This window comes from Anas platyrhynchos, chromosome 3, assembly GCF_047663525.1.
Source record: "Anas platyrhynchos isolate ZD024472 breed Pekin duck chromosome 3, IASCAAS_PekinDuck_T2T, whole genome shotgun sequence".
NCBI classification, from domain to species: domain Eukaryota; kingdom Metazoa; phylum Chordata; class Aves; order Anseriformes; family Anatidae; genus Anas; species Anas platyrhynchos.
The window spans coordinates 94,588,822-94,605,770 of record NC_092589.1 but is presented as its reverse complement, the minus strand read 5'-3'; the positions used below and the strand labels follow the sequence as shown (position 1 = coordinate 94,605,770).

Here is a 16,949-nt window from a genome sequence, read left to right as displayed (position 1 = left end):
TGTTAGTTGGATTGGGATGCCCACACTTACTCCTTTGAGGGTACCTCAGCACACGCTGCCTTGGATCCTGCTGCTGGCAGCACACAAACTGGAGTCCAGCACGCTCCTGGGCATGCTCCTGGGCAGTGGCAGGTCGCACAACTACAGGGTTATGGCAACTTCTTGCTATTTAATGCAGTGACAAATTAATATAACCACAAAAAGAGTGACCTGCAATCAGACCAAACAGTAATCAAAGAAACGTGCTTACATGGTGTGATACCAGCTTGTGGGTATTCTACAATACAAGGTAACTTGCAGGAGTTTTACAGGAACACCATACACACGACATTCATTTTTAAACATTTATTTGTCCACTTGAGGATTTACTGTACATTATATCGACTTTTTCTAAAAATATAATACATTTACTTGAGTTCATGAAGGTGATAAAAACAGTTATGTGTGTATATATATAATCTGTTTTAACCATTCAGAGTCACGGGAACTTGCCAATAAGGTTAAGTCACTTCTTAGTAACAACACATCTCTAGCTTTGCAGTGACAACGTTTTTTCTCCTGGTCCTTTTTATTTTATTTTTTTGAGCAACTTCAGTTGGTTCTGCTGAACCACATCTGCGTCAGGAAGAGGAAACACAAATTATCAGCATTTTTATCAGCATCTCCCTTCTGCTGCAAACCTGAGAATGAGGCGAGCGCAGCACCAGGACTCACCTGGCTTTCAGGTGACTCGTCCAGAACCCCTCTTTGCCATGGGACTGTTTCAACGTTTCTCTTAGTTTATCATAGCACCTTGCATCTTAAATTTAGTAATTCCTGCGTTTTTTCTTTTATGACTTTGATTACCTTTTAGGATGCTATATTTAAGTGAGAAATATTCTGTCAGATACAAGTTGAGCATAAAGAAACAAAAAAGAAGATTTGCACAACTGTTACTTTTACAGAAGCACAGTGCGGTGGTTTTGATGCAATCACACCTCTCGGGTTGTGGTTGCTCTGTCTGATGGGCACCTCATGCTCAGGAATGATAGCTTTAGCCCGAGGTTTATGATTAGGTTTAGAAAAACAGGAGCAGCTTTGGTACCGCCACTGGAATCCAAAGCATGCTTGTCAGTTTGGTGTGCGACTGAGCTCCCCCAAGAGGGTCCAGCAGTGCAAACAATTAATTAGTCCATTAACTAGTAGCTATACGCTTGACTAATGAATTAACAGCATCAAAGTGCACGTTCACCAGGTGTGTCCACATACCCAGGCATAACCTCAAAGCAGTACATACATGTCCAGCTGCTCAAGGCCCTCCAGTACAACGTACAGCTACAGAAGTGATGCAAGGAAAAACTACATCAGATGTGCTATAGCCCAACAATGAAAAAGAAAAAAGACAATTTTTACTGAAGTATAAAAAAAATTAACCAGGAAATCCGACTGACAGTATGGGAGTTTGTGCATTTTGACCAACAAAGCTAAGCGTTGCCTTAAGAAACACTGAAAATAAGAAAGCTCCAAAATTAAGTGGAATGCCTGTTTTTTAATTAACCACAGACACAAGCACAGAAATCTCAGTGTGACCAGCCTTACAGCCTTGAGGTCTGTTATTTCCAGTCGGAAATGCATCCCTAGCATTACTGCTCTGCACCAAACGATGCCCCACTTGCTGTGAGAGCACCCGTTCACTGAATGAACACGACGTGGGACTGACAGATGCTTGAGAGCTTTAGTGTATGCTTACTTCACTAAGGCATTGAGTTACTGAAGTTTTCTACTAACTTTATCAGCTTTATCAGCTGAAAGCAAAGAATTCTGGCAAAATTTAGATCGTGTATCCAATGAGCTACTCAAGAGACATCAGCAGATGTCAGAGGAGTGCAGCTTGCTCAGTCTCACCGAAAAAAACTTTGCTGTAGGTGCAGAACTGCACCCTCTGCCAGCACACAGTCAGCAGGAGCACGAGAAGGGTGACTGCAATGTGGTATTTTGGTGAGAACACCAAGTGGAGAATGGGGGCAATGTTTATAATAAAAAGAAATACTCAGAGGGGACAATGTGAGTGCTGGAAGTGCAGGCACCTCTCTTCATCCAACAGTCAAAGAGTTACTCCAGTGGAGCAGTGATAGGAATACCTAAGGATTCCTGCAGCATGCAACTCAGCTGGTTCACGTCTAAAACTAGGGGGATAAAATTTACATTTTCAAGCAGAGCACATGCAAAGCGCTCTCCAGAAAAATGCTAATTTGGACAGCCTCCATCTTGGTCGTACTGGAATTTAAGCACTGCAAAGTCACCACAAAGAAAGAGCCACTTCAGATTTAAAATGGGGATGAAATTAAAACTCACTGTTGCCTGGTCCTGCAAATGTATGTTCACAGATCACAGCACATACATACGACATTTCAGTGTATCCTATATTTAGCAGGTCTGTCAAGTCTCCACCTACGAAAATTTCTATTGACTTTTCAGTCCTTAACATAGTGGTTTATAGTGACAGACCTCAGAAGCCAATGGCTTCTGTAACAATACAACGTCTGGTGTAAAAGATCTAACAGTACAAATGGTCGTTACACATCAGAAAGATTTTTCAGCACTCTGTACAAAGTCAAACAAGGCAAGAAAGATGTTTCAGACACTTTGTAGGCTTTTTGAGAAAAATTAATTAAAAAAACGTTAAACTGGCAGACAAACAACGAAACATAAAAGTTTCCACGTTAAAAACAGTTCTTATAACTCTTCAGGCGTACCCTCTGCCCTACATCCTGACGCTGTCAGATGGGCCCATGGTGTACAATCATAGGTCTCTGTTACCAAATCCGAAGTACCTTACTTCTTAAATCATTAAGACAGCTGGGACTCGACTCCATTTATACATCCATACATACATACATGATTAAATGCACTTGTTAAAAAATAAAGGCATCTATCCAAGAGAGAATACAGGAAACATGGCAGCGGAGAACAGTTTTGCTGCAACAGCAACGGGGACCAAGTGCCTTCTTGCCACCACCAGGCGATGCTGTGACAGCTTGTCAAAGAAACAACGGGACTCAGTAGGAAGTCTAACACAGTAAACATCAAACGCAGAGTTCAGAGAGCTACACTGCTTGTGCATAACTTGCCACCCACTTCTCTCCCTGCAGACAGTGGGACAAGAGGACATTTCAGTTTCCATACGCATCGACTTAGAAACAAAATAAGTCAGGCTTCCTATAGGAATTCACACAGTGAAAAGTCCTTCCTCCAAAAATATACAGGATCAGTCGAGTCGCTTTCACTCTCATACACTGTTTAAAAAACTATTAAAATTCTACATTTTTTTTTCAAGCAGCATATTTTGCATTTGTCACTGGCAGGTTTGTTGTAGAAATCCTAAAAAGTTAAAATTATATCATACCATACAAAAACATGTAAACAAAATGGATATTTTTAAAAGGCATGCATGCTCTTGAAGAGGATTAAAAAGTGTTTATTTTTGGTAAATTAGATATCTTGCTTAGCAGTTCTTAAAGCACCTTAGTGATTTAGGAGCCTAAACCCAAATAACTGTAGATTTGGGCTCCTAAATGTCTAAATCAGTTCTGTAAAATTATTTATGTTCTTGATTTTTTTTTTGCCATGTCTCTGATCTTGCAGAATTAGATTTTCTGTAACTCTCAGCTAATTTTGAGTATGTGACAACATCAAGGAACACCTCATCAATGTAATGCAGTTCTTAGCTGCAGTTTTTGGATCCTCCATAACCTAGTTTACAGTACCTACGAAAAATTTCTCCAAAGAAGGTAAATATTTTGTGACGCCACTTTGCAAGTTCCTTTTTCATAGATAACACAGGACACAGCAATCAAACTTGGACAGGAACGTGATTACGTTATGTGTTCCATCTGGATATCTATTAGTGTTAAAGACTCACTTGTTCAACCTGTTAAGACTGAGGAAAAACAAACTTACAAAAACACCTGTAGCACAGCATTAGGTAAAAGAGGAACGTTTTTGGCACCATCCATTTTTTAAATCTAAGCTTTTAGGCCCAAGTATAGCAAGTTAAACATACACAGTAGCAGCTGGGAAAGCCTCATCAGAAATGGAACGTTTTTAAAGGAAAACCTTTTCTGAGGATGCTATTTCATAATCATCAGCTGATCTCCAAGTGACGCATACACTGGAATTTAGCCTAAATGTTCATACCAAATGTTGACATATTTACCGTAACATCCATGTATAGAACACAAGTATATTGCACCGACAGAACTGCCAGAATCCATGTGAATACAGTCAGGCATAAAACGCGACATCTTCATTCTGCTCTTTGTTTAATTTCTTAGTGTCCTGGCTAATCAAGTCTAACATTTCCTTTGAAATTTAGTTGCGAGGTTGCTACTGTACCTTGGGCCATAAGGTTATGGTCTGTACCTTTACCTGTAAGGTATTATCCTTACGTTAAATGTGCTTCACAATGCAGCAAAACCTAGTTCAGAGCTCTGTAAATAATTCCTTCAAAAATATGCTTATTTTTTTTAAGGAGTGCACAGGGACAGACACGGTTCTGTGTTTTGCCACCAGGTGTCTCACTCTACACACCAAAAACCACTGCAACAGCAATTTTAGACAAACCCATCATCTATCAAGGATCCCATAGGCACAAGATTTGCTAAAGCACTGGTAAAATACCTCTAAAGCTGGCTTTTTATTCTGTATTCAATTGCACAACTTCATCCAATTCACTGTTACTTTTTGTCCTCCAGAAGTGGTCTAAGGTATGCTGCAGTTGCTGAAAGGACTTCTGCTCTTCTTGGTCCTCTGTTTGTTTGGTTTAAGGTTGATGACATCTCCCCCGTTGAGAGTGCTAGGATTTTGGTTGGGGTGACTTCCAGCAGCTGTGTTAAAAACACCTACAGAATTTAAAGACAAGAAAAACATTTCTATTTCTTCAATTCCTGCAGTATAATCATTAACACTTAAGATGCAACAGTTACTAATTCACAGTACTGAAAAAAAAACAAACAAAAAAAACAACCTTTTATCTACTTTGGGGACAATACTGCAGCTAAACTTGAAGCAGAGCCTGCTGGAATTACTAGGCAGGTGGTATTTAAAGCCAGTATACAACATCTATCTAATTGAAGGGTAGCAGATTCACTCCTCTGAGTATGTGTGTGCTACTAATTGCACAGTAAGAAAATTATGGTTTGTTGAGTAATGCAGTAAAAGAAAAACATGAAAATTTTAAAGTTAGAAGCTTTGTATAGAGAAAGGTATGGAAGAAGAGTGAACAAAACCCGAGTGCTTTAAGGAAAATACAAAAATCAGACTCAGAATTGCTTTAAAGAAGGACTCCAAAAGTTCAGTGTTCCCTCACAAAAGGCAAAGTTTACGAAGACCTTACTGTGTGCCAGATTCTTTCACAGTGAGTCTCTTGTACATCTGCACTAAGATGAGTAACACTAATACTAATTACATTAAAACCACCACCAAGCATCCTTTCTCAAGCCCTTACACAATGTTTTAAAGAATTTAATAAAAGGGCACTTGGCAAACATTAGCCAGAAACTTCAGTACGTCAATTTGACAATCTTGTAACTTCAGATAGTCACCAAGTTATTTTACAGAAGAAAAGGACACCACATGCCACCACAGCAAGGTAACAATTACACCCCACTCACTATCTATTAACTCCATAAGGCGACAGATGGGACCAGAAGCTTTGATGGCACAAAATACTCTTTTCTGTTTTTATTATTATTTATTATTTATTACAGCATACATACCAATCTTGTTACTGCTCGTATGTACTAGCTCTGGTTCTTCAGCTGTTTGTTGCTTGAGCCTTTGAAGGTATTTATCAGCCAAATACTTGAAAACTGGAATGTTAAAAAGAATAAAGGAACATCACGGTATGCTTAAAGATAATATCAAGATCAATAATAAAACCTTTGCATCAAGCTTTGCTTGGTGACAAAAGCACATTTGACATGATAGATTTAACATAGTCTAGCAAGTGATTCTCCCTTGGCAGGCCTGGCCGTGTACCCAACCAGAATCCAAATTAGTCCCGTGCCAACCAGATCTTACAGGCTGCAGTGCTACTACAGTCTTGCAGGGCATACAAAAACATCTCAATACTCCTATAAGAAAGCTGGCCAACATTGCCAAATGTTCCAGTTCATGCAACTTGAAATTTTTAAAGTTATGTAGGAATTATTATAATATAACTATATTATTTTTTTGCAAGAAGTTTTAGAATAATAACAGTCATGGAGATCAAGGCTATTAATATAACTTGGAAAGAACACTTTTCTCATTAACTAATGCCACCCTCATTTGTATAAGGGTATAAAACGTCTATCTAAGACACTGAAAACCCTACAACTATAGGCAAACTTTCATTTGCAATTAATAACTCATTTCAAGATGATACAGAAAAAAATTACAGTTCTTATGGTACAAATTTTATGTTCCAAGGTGAACGTTTGGAAAGTTGCTAATGGAGGAGAAACAATTAGTATAACTTTAAGTTTGCCTGATTAAACAAACAGAAGTTAGCAGAGTTTGAATAACTCATGTTTATTCAAACTTAGCCCAGAAGAGACTGTGACTGAATTGTATAATGATATTCGTATTAAATATATGCATTAAAGGTGAACTTGGGAACTACTAAGGTATCACCAGCAGACAAAAGGCTGCAACAGATGTAATTTTTTAATGTACTTTATTGAACTAAACTATGAAACAATTTATACCAATTATTTCTTAACTGTTAACAATTATGAATTAATCTGTTCAACGGTTCTTATATTGTAATAATTGAACTTCTACATATACACTTTAAAAGCCCAGTGCTTACTGACGGTCAGTAGGACGAAGAAGCCCCCAAAATTCTGGCACCTGTAAATCCTGAAGCTACGCACCGTTTGTGGAAAAGAAAGGAAAGATGCATGCAAGTAAAAAACAGGCAGAACACACTGATACCGAGCAGTAATAGCTATGTTTAAAGAGTGCTGCTATGAAATATAAGGATTGCCAAGAAAATACAAAAGCAATGGTATATATATATGATATACAACTGTGGTATCTATATGTGATATACAGCCATGGTGTGTATCTATGATATACAGCAGAGGGCAGGGCGCACACCTACTGTGTTGTGTCTCGTACCTTCACTTACGTTTAGGTCTTCCTTCACCGATGCTCGGTAGAACCGTAATTTTAGCTTTTTTGCCAGTGCTTCTGCCTCTTCACTGCACAGTAGAAAAAGACTTTTAAACATTAATTTCTATAATTAGTCAGCACTTATCGATTCTTATAGATAAAACGCTTTGCGGTTAAGTTAAACCTAGCAAGGTGGGCAGACAGTCAAAAACCACCTGATCCTTCATTTCTTTACAGTATCCCTACTATGGCAATGAAGTATTTCACATGCAGTTTCTTTATGAACAGAAGTAGTTGCCTTTCAGTATTTATTGACTTATATTGATTTATATATAGTTCATTAACTAAAATTTCCCAAGGTTTCTAAGACAGGTGTCAGTGAAACCAAAAGGAAGGGGGCTGTAATTAATGGAGCTGTAGAATCAGAACAATTACCACTGTAAAGTCAAAACAACCAAAAAATGTACTTCTTAACTATATTTTAATACAGCAGTAGATGATGCAGTCAGATGAGTTCAAGAATTATTTCCTATTTGGTGAAAGAGAATTTGTCCTAAATGTTAAGGAAAAGCTAAGAAAACATGAGATTTTCACCAAGAGAAATCATGTCATTAGAAAGATGAAATTACTGAGGCAGATGGAGTATTCAGAGAACAAACCTAAGTGACATACCATAAATAAAGGAGGATTTCAAATGCAATTTTGCTTTTCCTTTGAAGAATACTTAGTTTTCTTGGCAGAGGGAATACAAACTGATTTATGCCATCAGTGACAGCAAACACAGAACAAAGAAAGCCAGTGTAGGAAATAACAAAAAGAAGAAAACTCAAATCTCCCAGGAAGGTGGTAGAAATAAAGTAGTGGAGCATGATCAAACTAATCGTGCTGTACCTTCCACACTATGGTAAACAGGAATTAAAATTTGTGAAGCTGATTTAATGGCAGGAATGAAAACGGGCATATACTCAAAGGCAGAATAAACTGACAGTAACATCTGTAAGGTAAAATATAAGGAAGAAGGATCAGCAATGTGCAGATACAGGTTTCTATAGGGTTACAATGTTTTGATGAGAAGGAGCAATAAAAATAACGTGAAGAAAAGGGAAGCAAAGAATACGAAGATACTTTTTCAAACAACCTGTTTACTATGTCCTGACCACTCCAGCAAGCCTTTGGTAACTAAACTGGGCAATGCCCAGCAGTTTAACAGTAAGTATAAATTTTTATAAATTTTTACCAGGAGAGCAAATTTACAGTTTTATAAACTCTGATTAAAAAATAAAAATCATATCATGGCAGAGCCAAACTCTTGATGCTATTCCTCCTTTTTTTTTTGGCTGATACTTCAGAAGAAGGCATGAAGTTAACAGAATTTTTAGCCTGGCAAACACGTCTGCCCAAGCAGCTCCACACCTGCAGTAATGGCAGACACCTGTGCTTCTAGGGCATGTTTTGATGCGCAGCCTAGGTTCGATAACCTAGGTATCAGAATTCTTCCCCAAAACCTCCCATTTTTGTTTGATTTTTTTTTTTTTAAGCATGTGTATAAAGGGGACATTAGGTCAGAAACATGAAGATAAAACTCTTACTTCTTTATACAAGAGTCATCAAGAAGATCGATCTTATTCTGCACCAGAACTGTGGGAATGTCTCCAACTTCAGTCACCACTTTTTCCTTCCAGGTAGGGATTGCTTTGAAGGACTCTCTGTCAGTTGTAGAAAACACAAGAACACAAGCCTGGGCTCCTAAAAATACACAAAACAATTACAAATGCTTACAAATCAAACAACAAACCAATATAATAATAATAATAATAATAATAATAATTAAAAAAAAAGAATATTATTGAATACATTTCAAGTGTGAGGGGGTTTTCCTAGTTTCTTCCCTAAAAGCGCGCTTTTACCACCAGCTTGTGACAAACAAATGGTTAGAAAATTTCCCAAATGAAAAGGAATAGACTGCCATATTATTTTGACCATTATACCAATTCTTCCTGATGGCTGAGTCTGGTACTTTTCAAATCATCTCCAGCAAGGTGCATGTTTGCAAAGGAAGGAGCGAGGAAGAGACTGGAAAAAGGCAAGTGGAAGTTTGCTTATTGCTCACTGCTTTTCAGACAGCTTCACTGGAAGCCAAAAGGCAACTATTTTTCATGATCTGTAAAGCATAATTCACATTATTGTTTAAACTACAGTAATCAGGATTTTGAAAAGCAGAGAAATAACCACAGCTTTCTCTAAAAAAAAATAAAGTAAATTGTTTAGTAGCTCTTTAGAGAAAATTAATGCTCATTCGGTCTCAGCACTATGATATCCACACACACACACACACACCCTGTTTTGTAATATTTTTATGGTTTTATAACAGCCTTAGCAAGTAACAGTAAATCCATTGTGAATAGTAAAAACCCAAGGATTCAGAAAGTACTTCAATAGTTAAAATATTAGTGAGTAGTCTTTTGACTGTCCCGTAGCCCTTTGTTATCCTCCAAAACTTTTCTTTGCACATAAACACATGAAGAAACACTGCTATTTAGATGCCTTTAATGTATTTGATGTTTAATAGTAGAATTATGCCTGCTTGTAAAAGACTAGACAGCTGTTTTTGAGAGTCTCGTGGTATCTTGTGGCACATATCCCACACATAATATGAAAAAACTATTTCATTAGTATGATTTTTCTTTTATCTAGGAGTTTCATCAAGTATTGCCCGTTCCTGTATTGTTTGCCTTTATAACCTCTGACACAAAGCACACAAGTACTTTTATTAAATTTCCTTTTATTTATCTTTTCAAAGCCAAATTCAGTCTACCTTTGCCAAAGTTTTCCTACGCTCTTTAAACATTCTTACACCCGCCTTTAAGACCCCTCTGACACGGTTTTATACGGAGTAATAAGAACTGCCCTCAGAACTTTAAATTAAGCTCTACCAATAAAGCAGGAGCAATGCAGCCTTTCATAATCCTCCCTATCTTATTACTTGTGTACTAAAATTGTTTGCTTTCCCTAATGTCCACATCATGTTTTAACCTGATGTACTAACAGCCTATGATGTATGTGTAAATTTAATCTGTCAATGCTGAATTGAACCCATCATCTTGCCATCTAGCTTAATACAGCCTCTCTTAAGTTCTTTGATCTGCTGGAGTGGGAGCGTGTACAAGTCTCCCACCATCTGCAAACATCATCTCGCTCGGTTTTAAGACTAAGGAATTCATTGCAAAATTTCCACTCTAAGGAACTTTCACTTCATCTCTCTTTCTACCCCTTCCTTCTGAATGCTAAAACAGAGATAAGTTGGCAACAGTAAGCGCAGAGGGGAAAGTTCTAGCATGTTAGTAAGTAACAAGAGGGTGGCTTACAGCAGCAGATTTATTTATTCAATTTAGGTGTAACACTACAACACGGTGGACAGGGACAACAAAAATAATGGCCAGCCTGCCAATACTGCTTTTAAAGGAATTATATAACAGCCTAATCAAAGTGAGATATTTTTGAGGGCCTTCCAGATCCTTATATTTGAAGGTCCTACCAGGAAGTTATTAAAACAAACAACAGTAAATGGAACTGTCTTTCATCATCAACAATGTCTATCAATGACAAATTATACACGCTTATGTGACTGCATACTTCCAAGCTTCTGCTGAAGGTTTTGATCACTGGCTTGTAAGAAATACCAGAGAATACAAAAGGATTATTCTTTTCAAGCTGGATTCAAGACATCAAATGCAATCCTTCTGAAAGGATGCTTCCTCACAGCGCAAAAGTTAATGTGGCATCAGAGTGCGCTAAAAGATGCTGCAGGACAGGTATCTTACAAGGCAGGCTATTTTCATCTTCCAAGAACACTGTTAAATACTTGGTATTTTTAGTGATAATATAGACAAGTTTAAGAAACCATAATATCCCTGGAAAAGTTCCAAAAAAGAAAAAAAAATCAGTATTTAGGCACATAAACACCTCTCTATATGTACTATTTAGAAGAGTCAGTAGCATCAGTAGCTCACTCACCCACTCCCAATGGAGTCCTACACTGCCTGTCACATAACCGACTGCGTACAACCAGCAGCAAAGGCACAGGGCAGCACCAGACAGGAACACAACAACCAAAACCAACAGGCTCTCTATGAGTGTTTAAAATGAGACGGCCTTTCATAAGGATGCAATGCCTGTATATCAGAAATCAGGTAAAGAAATTCCTTGCCACGGGTCGACTCTCACGGGGCTTTGTACCTGACACCTATTCATTTCCCTCTTCTCTTCTTGTCCTCAGCTTTTTCAGGCTATGACAAAACCACATTCACTATAAAATTAATGGTGGCCTGTTCGACCTTAAACTGAGATCAGAATTTGAGGTCAAAGATAGCATCATCCAGAAGTTCTTGTTTAGTGTTGATGGTCTGCTTGCTGTGGATCCTGGCTACCCTGAGTACATTTATAACTTGAGAAACAGGACATTGAGCTACTGGGCTAGATGAGGAGCCTGGGAATTTGATGCATCAGTAACTGACCAAGACTAATGAGCAAGAGGCGTCTTTTCCTTCAAAAAACTAACAAGGGTCTACTCAAGACAACAGTGGTAGTGTTTGGAGGGAGATGCAAGCACTAAGACGTGATCAAATCCTGCATTGCAAGACCTGTAACGTGAACAGAAGGCATGGGTCTGCTAATGACAGCCACTTGTGTATTTGCTTGGCTTACAAATGCAGTACCTAGCTGCATAGGGAATGCATGACTTACAGGATAGAAAAGGAGATGCACAATACAATATAAAAAAAAAAGACACCAATATATAAAAAGCTTCTTTCAATTCCTTGAATCTGGGCTGCTGGACAGTTTGACTCGTTGTGTTGTATGATGATGGGTACGCAGCCAGTTACACTGCACGTATTCACCCGGGCAGAGAAAAACACATGACAAGTCCACTGACAGCTCCAATTTTGTTTCTGTGCAAGGCTGAATGAATTTGGTCCCCAGACAATGGCTCAGAAACAGACTCTGAAGCATTCCCTGTGCCACCATGGATGAGCACCTGATCCCTGAAGAACTGACAACTCACAGTATGCCAGGAGAGCACGCAGTCCCCGGGGTAATGACAGTGGTCAGTGTGACAGTGATCTGCGGGAGATGTGGGCTTGAAGACATAGCTCCTCCCTTGGAGGCATCTTTCCCTTAGCAGCAACAATTCACGCTGAAATCCTTGCATTTGCAAAGTAACTTGACCTTTTGCTCTATAGAAATGTGCTTGCAGACCTGATGCTAAACCAAAATTGCATTCCAGCCTCCTAAAACTTCCCTTGTCCTTCGAAGTCTAGTGCAGAACAATCACTCGTGCTGTTAGGAGAACCATCACGTTGTCCACACCGGGCATCCACAGGATGATGCCGTTCTGCTCCACATCCACCCCTTCAGTATGAAGATCTTGAGGGCAGAGCCCTAACTGTGCTATGCAGGGCATGAGTCACGAGCAAGATATCAAGATTCTCGTGCTGATCATTTTTAAAACCACCAGGTTTGATGGTAAGAGAGGACATAAAGTGTGCTGCAAAGTTCTGGACACTCTGTACTTCAGCATAACAGTCCCAGTAATGAGGAGAAAAAGGCTTTGGCTTCAAACACCTAAGGACTGCAGGGCACACAAGAGAACTAAGGGCCAAAAGAGTAAAAAGGAAGCTCAGAGATAATCAAGAGCTACCTTCTAAAATTCATGTGCTCAACTTGTTAGCTGTAAAATGATCTATTTCCACATGAGGATAAGAAGAAATAGGAAAAGAAGTATCTTTTGCCAAAGAAATGGCAACCATCAATTACAAAGGACAACAAGAAATATTATTAAAAAAATACTAGTTATCAGAACTGTCATGAAATATAAAAAGCTCAGAGAACTGAAACAAGTTGAAACATCAAGGCATAACTTATTTTGTCTCTAAATGAGATAATATTTCTAAGATTTTACATCATAGCAATATATTTTTTTCCCAGCCATCAGGTAATTTTGACTAGAAGTGAACAACGTAATTTCTTAAGTCATTTGTATCTCTTGTTAAAAATAAAAAAAGGGAGGGGGAATATTCATAACCACTGTTAAATTATGAAAGAAAGCCTAAGCATGCAATTAATAACTGGCTAAATAGATAAACTGCCTTTACGTGGCTGAATAATATAGTTTCTATTCTAGGAAGTAAATACAGTTTCCTTCTTACTCTATTATGTTAACATTTTCAAGGCAGTCTGTACTGGCATAAGAATTACTGTGCTTAATAAACTATCTTTCCAGGATAACTGGTGGTTTTTTTCTCCCTTGGATTAACTTGTAAGTACCTCAGACATAGTTTTTGGAACATTTACAAAGGCACTTCTTACAGAAGTGCCTCCCTTGCCTTTTAGGGGGAAAAACATAACTACAGAAAAGCTAGCAAATACAAATCAAAATTGAGAAACAAATTTCTGAACTCTAATTCCAGTTTTCCCAGACCTTTTCCTTATTTCTATGATTGCAGTATCACGATTAGAGTTCCCACCTGAAACTTTAGAACTTCCTTAAAATATATTAACAGCGTATATTGGATTATAAATACATCACTGACAGAAAGAAATTAAGTTTGATTTTGAGTTGGACTGTTTGTACAGCTCCGTAAGAGTTTCTGTGCAGATACTTGCCTTATGTTCCATTTTTTCAAAGGGCGCTACTGAGCATAACGCATAAAGTGGCACTGAATTAAGACAAGGATTTTACATGAAGGGGAAAACATTTAAAAAATGAAAAAAGCAAGCTATGCATGCTTTGCACACACGTGAAATAACTAAGATTCTTAATCAAGGGATAGGAAAATATCTTAAAGACGTGCAGTCCGAATGCACCCAACCACCAAGTAACAAACATGGTATTTTCACCTCTATAGTAGGCCTTAGTTATGGCATCAAATTCTTCTTGACCTGCAGTGTCCCATAACATTAGCCTGACGTCTTCATCGTTAACCCTGAAATAAACGACACAGTTCTGCGATTAATACAGAACAACCAACACAGAAACATTTCCATCTCTACAATGTAGTAATTCAATTCAAATTTAACTTCATTTAAATATAATAGAACTTAGTATTGATAATGGTTCACCCCCGTACCATACTACGGCAATAGAGCCTCAACTACATTAGTGCTCCTTCTTGACAACTTGTATTTTATTTTCCTTTTCCTTTCCTCTTCTTCTTCTATATTTCTCTCCATGAAGAGAAATAACGAGAAATCAAAACAAAACTTAGGTGCCTGAATAATGGGCCTTTTGCCTTTATAATCAGCTTACAGAATTTATAGATTTTTCTTCTTATTACTATACTATTTTCCATTTTATCAAACATTATTGGGTATTACCAGCTTATATTACATAGAGACTAAATTTATAGTGTATTTAATTATTTTTCCCAGTTGTTTCATCTATGCTAGCTCCTAAACTTGTGCAATTGTTTAACTGTAAGTACTTCTACTTTAAAGAAGAAATCACAAAAAAGTATCAGCAGGTGGTAGAATACATAGGAAGCTTGTCAAAAAAGCTTAGAATGACAGAGGTCTCAACTTTTAGAATTATAAATCAAAAGCAAAATAAATCTTGATTAGACAATGGAGTGATATAATTTTAGCCCTCAGCCCAAAAGAGAAAACAACTCCCTTTACTTAGCTTCCAAGACTGCAGGCCTTGTGTTTCAAGTCTTTGCAAATCTTTAGATTACAACAGAACAAAGAAACAGAAGGAAAGGTAAAAATGGATAGCATGACATCTGTTCAATACATACTGGATTTGTCTTTCCAGGAAATCGACACCAATGGTTTTCTTGTAGTCTTTTGTAAAAATCCCCTTGCAATATCGCTGAATCATACTGGACTTCCCAACAGCTCCATTTCCTACCACTACCACCTTGATGGCCACCTCCATATCTTCTTCCAACATCTCTGCAGCTCAGGTGACTCTCTCGCTTATTCACAGGTCTACCAAGTCTGTAAATAAAGTAAATAGCTATGTTCATAAAAACGCTGTGAACAGAAAGCAAGAGGAAAGACGATTTCACGTTAGGACTCACAAAGACTGTACCACCTATTTCCAGCTCTTCTACAAACTGCCTAGGTGACCTCGGGCGAGTAATTTCACCAGTCAGCGCTTCAATTTGCCACTTACTAATTGGACATGGACAGAACTGTTCACAACATTGTCCTTTCACTGTATGAACGTATGGTATGTCAGCTAAATGCCTGATGCTCTACTTTTGATGTGCAAAATGCCCAGGTGGTCAGTCCAACATGTACCACGGGTCTGAGGCACCCAAGGTTGCTCCCGGACCTGCCTCAGGTGCCGTCACCTCACGCCAGCAGTGATGCTGCCTAGCCTGGTGACCACATCCCTTGCTCCACTTCTTGAGAATTTGTCTAAAGCTGTCCAAAGAAGTGGACAAAAAGTCATCATCAAATAAATTTGTGCGCTATTATGACTATTTTAGGTTTTGGCATGTGAAGCAGATCATGCAAGGTACAAAGTACCACCGGGTAATTCAGGAGATGCTGCATTTTTCAAGGGTCTTTTTTAAAAAAATAAGAAACCGGATAACCCAACTGCCTTAAAACGTCATTCTTAACGTTTAAACCGTTAGATAGCTTCCTTATAGATGCTTAACGTGCAGGTTAGCTAGGAAAGCCTGCACCGCAGGAGCGAGGTGTGTGAGCGGAGCCTGCCAGGGCTCGGCAGGGGCAGCACCCGCCCTGCTCTCCGCGGCCGTGCCCAGGCGAGACTTCTACCCCCAAAAAATCCGGGGTGGAAAAGAAAAAAAGGAAAAAAACAAAACCAAAACCACCCCGCAACCCAGTGTCAGCCGCAGGTTTTTCCCTCCGGCTCTCCGGGCTGCCCGGCCCCGCGGGGCTGCCCGCCAGGAGCTCGCCTCACGGCGCCGCCGCCTCAGGGCGAGGAGACAGCCCCGGGGCAGGCGGGCAGGGCTCGGGGCCCCGCCGAGGAGGGTCGAGGGAGGCGGGGGAGCCTCTCCCGGCCGCCCCCCGGCCCCTTTTTCCCCGCTGTCCCCCCCCCCCCCGGTCCCTTCTTCCCCGCCGCCTCCCTCCTCAGGTCCCCCCGGCTCCCGCTCCCCTCTCACCGACCCCCCGCGGGCGGCGCTCCCTCGGAGGGCACGGCGGCGGCTCCGCCTCAGAGGCAGCGAGGGAGGGATGGAGGAGGGATGGAGGAGGGCAGGATGGAAGGAGGGAAGGAAAGAGGGAGGGAGGAAGCCGCTCGTTGGGGCCGACCCAACCCGGACGCACATCCCCGGCTCCCCCGCCCGGAAACGCCGTCAGGGCCGCGGGGGCCGCTCAGGGAGGCACCCGCCCGCTGCCGCCGCCGCCCCCACAGCCCGGCAGGGGCTGGGGACCCTTGGGCAGGCTGTGGGGTTGGGGTTGGGGACCTCTCACCCGGCTTTGAGAGGGCTGAGGGGGACCCGCGGGGCTCCCCAACCTCCGGCCCCTCTCTGCTTCGCCTCAGTGCCCAGGATGTCCATGGATAGCATCTCTCAGGCTCTCACAGTTTTGGGTAGCCCTCATGGGAAGCAGCTGGTGGAGGCTCTTGTGGGTGGTGTGCTGAGTATCAGCCATAATTTTGGATAAATAATTAAGAATGGTTTCCTAATTCCACTTCCCCTGCCATGGGCAGGGACACCTCCCACCAGCCCAGGTTGCCCAAAGCCCCATCCAGCCTGGCCTTGAACACCTCCAGGGATGGGGCACCCACAGCTTCTCTGGGCAGCCTGTGCCAGGGCCTCACCGCCCTCTGAGGGAACATT

General features: G+C 40.3%; 1 protein-coding gene across 4 annotated transcripts; it reads right to left on the bottom strand.

The window, feature by feature from the left end:
- Nucleotides 1-590: 590 nt before the first annotated feature.
- RAB23 (RAB23, member RAS oncogene family) lies at nucleotides 591-16,476 on the bottom strand. 4 transcript variants are annotated; one of them, XR_011808531.1, is made up of 8 exons: nucleotides 16,276-16,476; nucleotides 14,931-15,132; nucleotides 14,035-14,120; nucleotides 8,727-8,883; nucleotides 7,144-7,226; nucleotides 5,757-5,849; nucleotides 4,660-4,880; nucleotides 591-3,125 (listed from the first exon to the last, which is right to left on the bottom strand). XR_011808531.1 is itself a non-coding variant. In XM_038176853.2 (7 exons), the coding sequence occupies exons 2-7, from the start codon at nucleotides 15,083-15,085 to the stop codon at nucleotides 4,741-4,743; spliced, it is 714 nt and encodes a 237-aa protein (XP_038032781.1). In that variant the 5' UTR covers nucleotides 15,086-15,132; nucleotides 16,272-16,476; the 3' UTR covers nucleotides 591-4,740. The 4 variants fall into 4 exon arrangements, 3 of the variants coding, with proteins under 3 accessions (XP_038032781.1, XP_038032780.1, XP_038032782.1); XM_038176853.2 differs by having other exon boundaries at nucleotides 591-4,880; nucleotides 16,272-16,476; XM_038176852.2 differs by having other exon boundaries at nucleotides 591-4,880; nucleotides 16,276-16,475.
- Between the last annotated feature and the right edge of the window lie 473 nt (nucleotides 16,477-16,949).

Coding starts and splice junctions, on each gene's coding strand:
- RAB23 (XM_038176853.2), bottom strand. CDS start 15,085: ATGTTGGAAGAAGATATGGAGGTGGCCATCAAGGTGGTAGTGGTAGGA. Junction 14,121..14,930: donor TTCCTGGAAAGACAAATCCA/GTATGTATTGAA, acceptor CGTTTATTTCAG/GGTTAACGATGAAGACGTCA. Junction 8,884..14,034: donor AACTAAGGCCTACTATAGAG/GTGAAAATACCA, acceptor GTGTATTTTTAG/GAGCCCAGGCTTGTGTTCTT.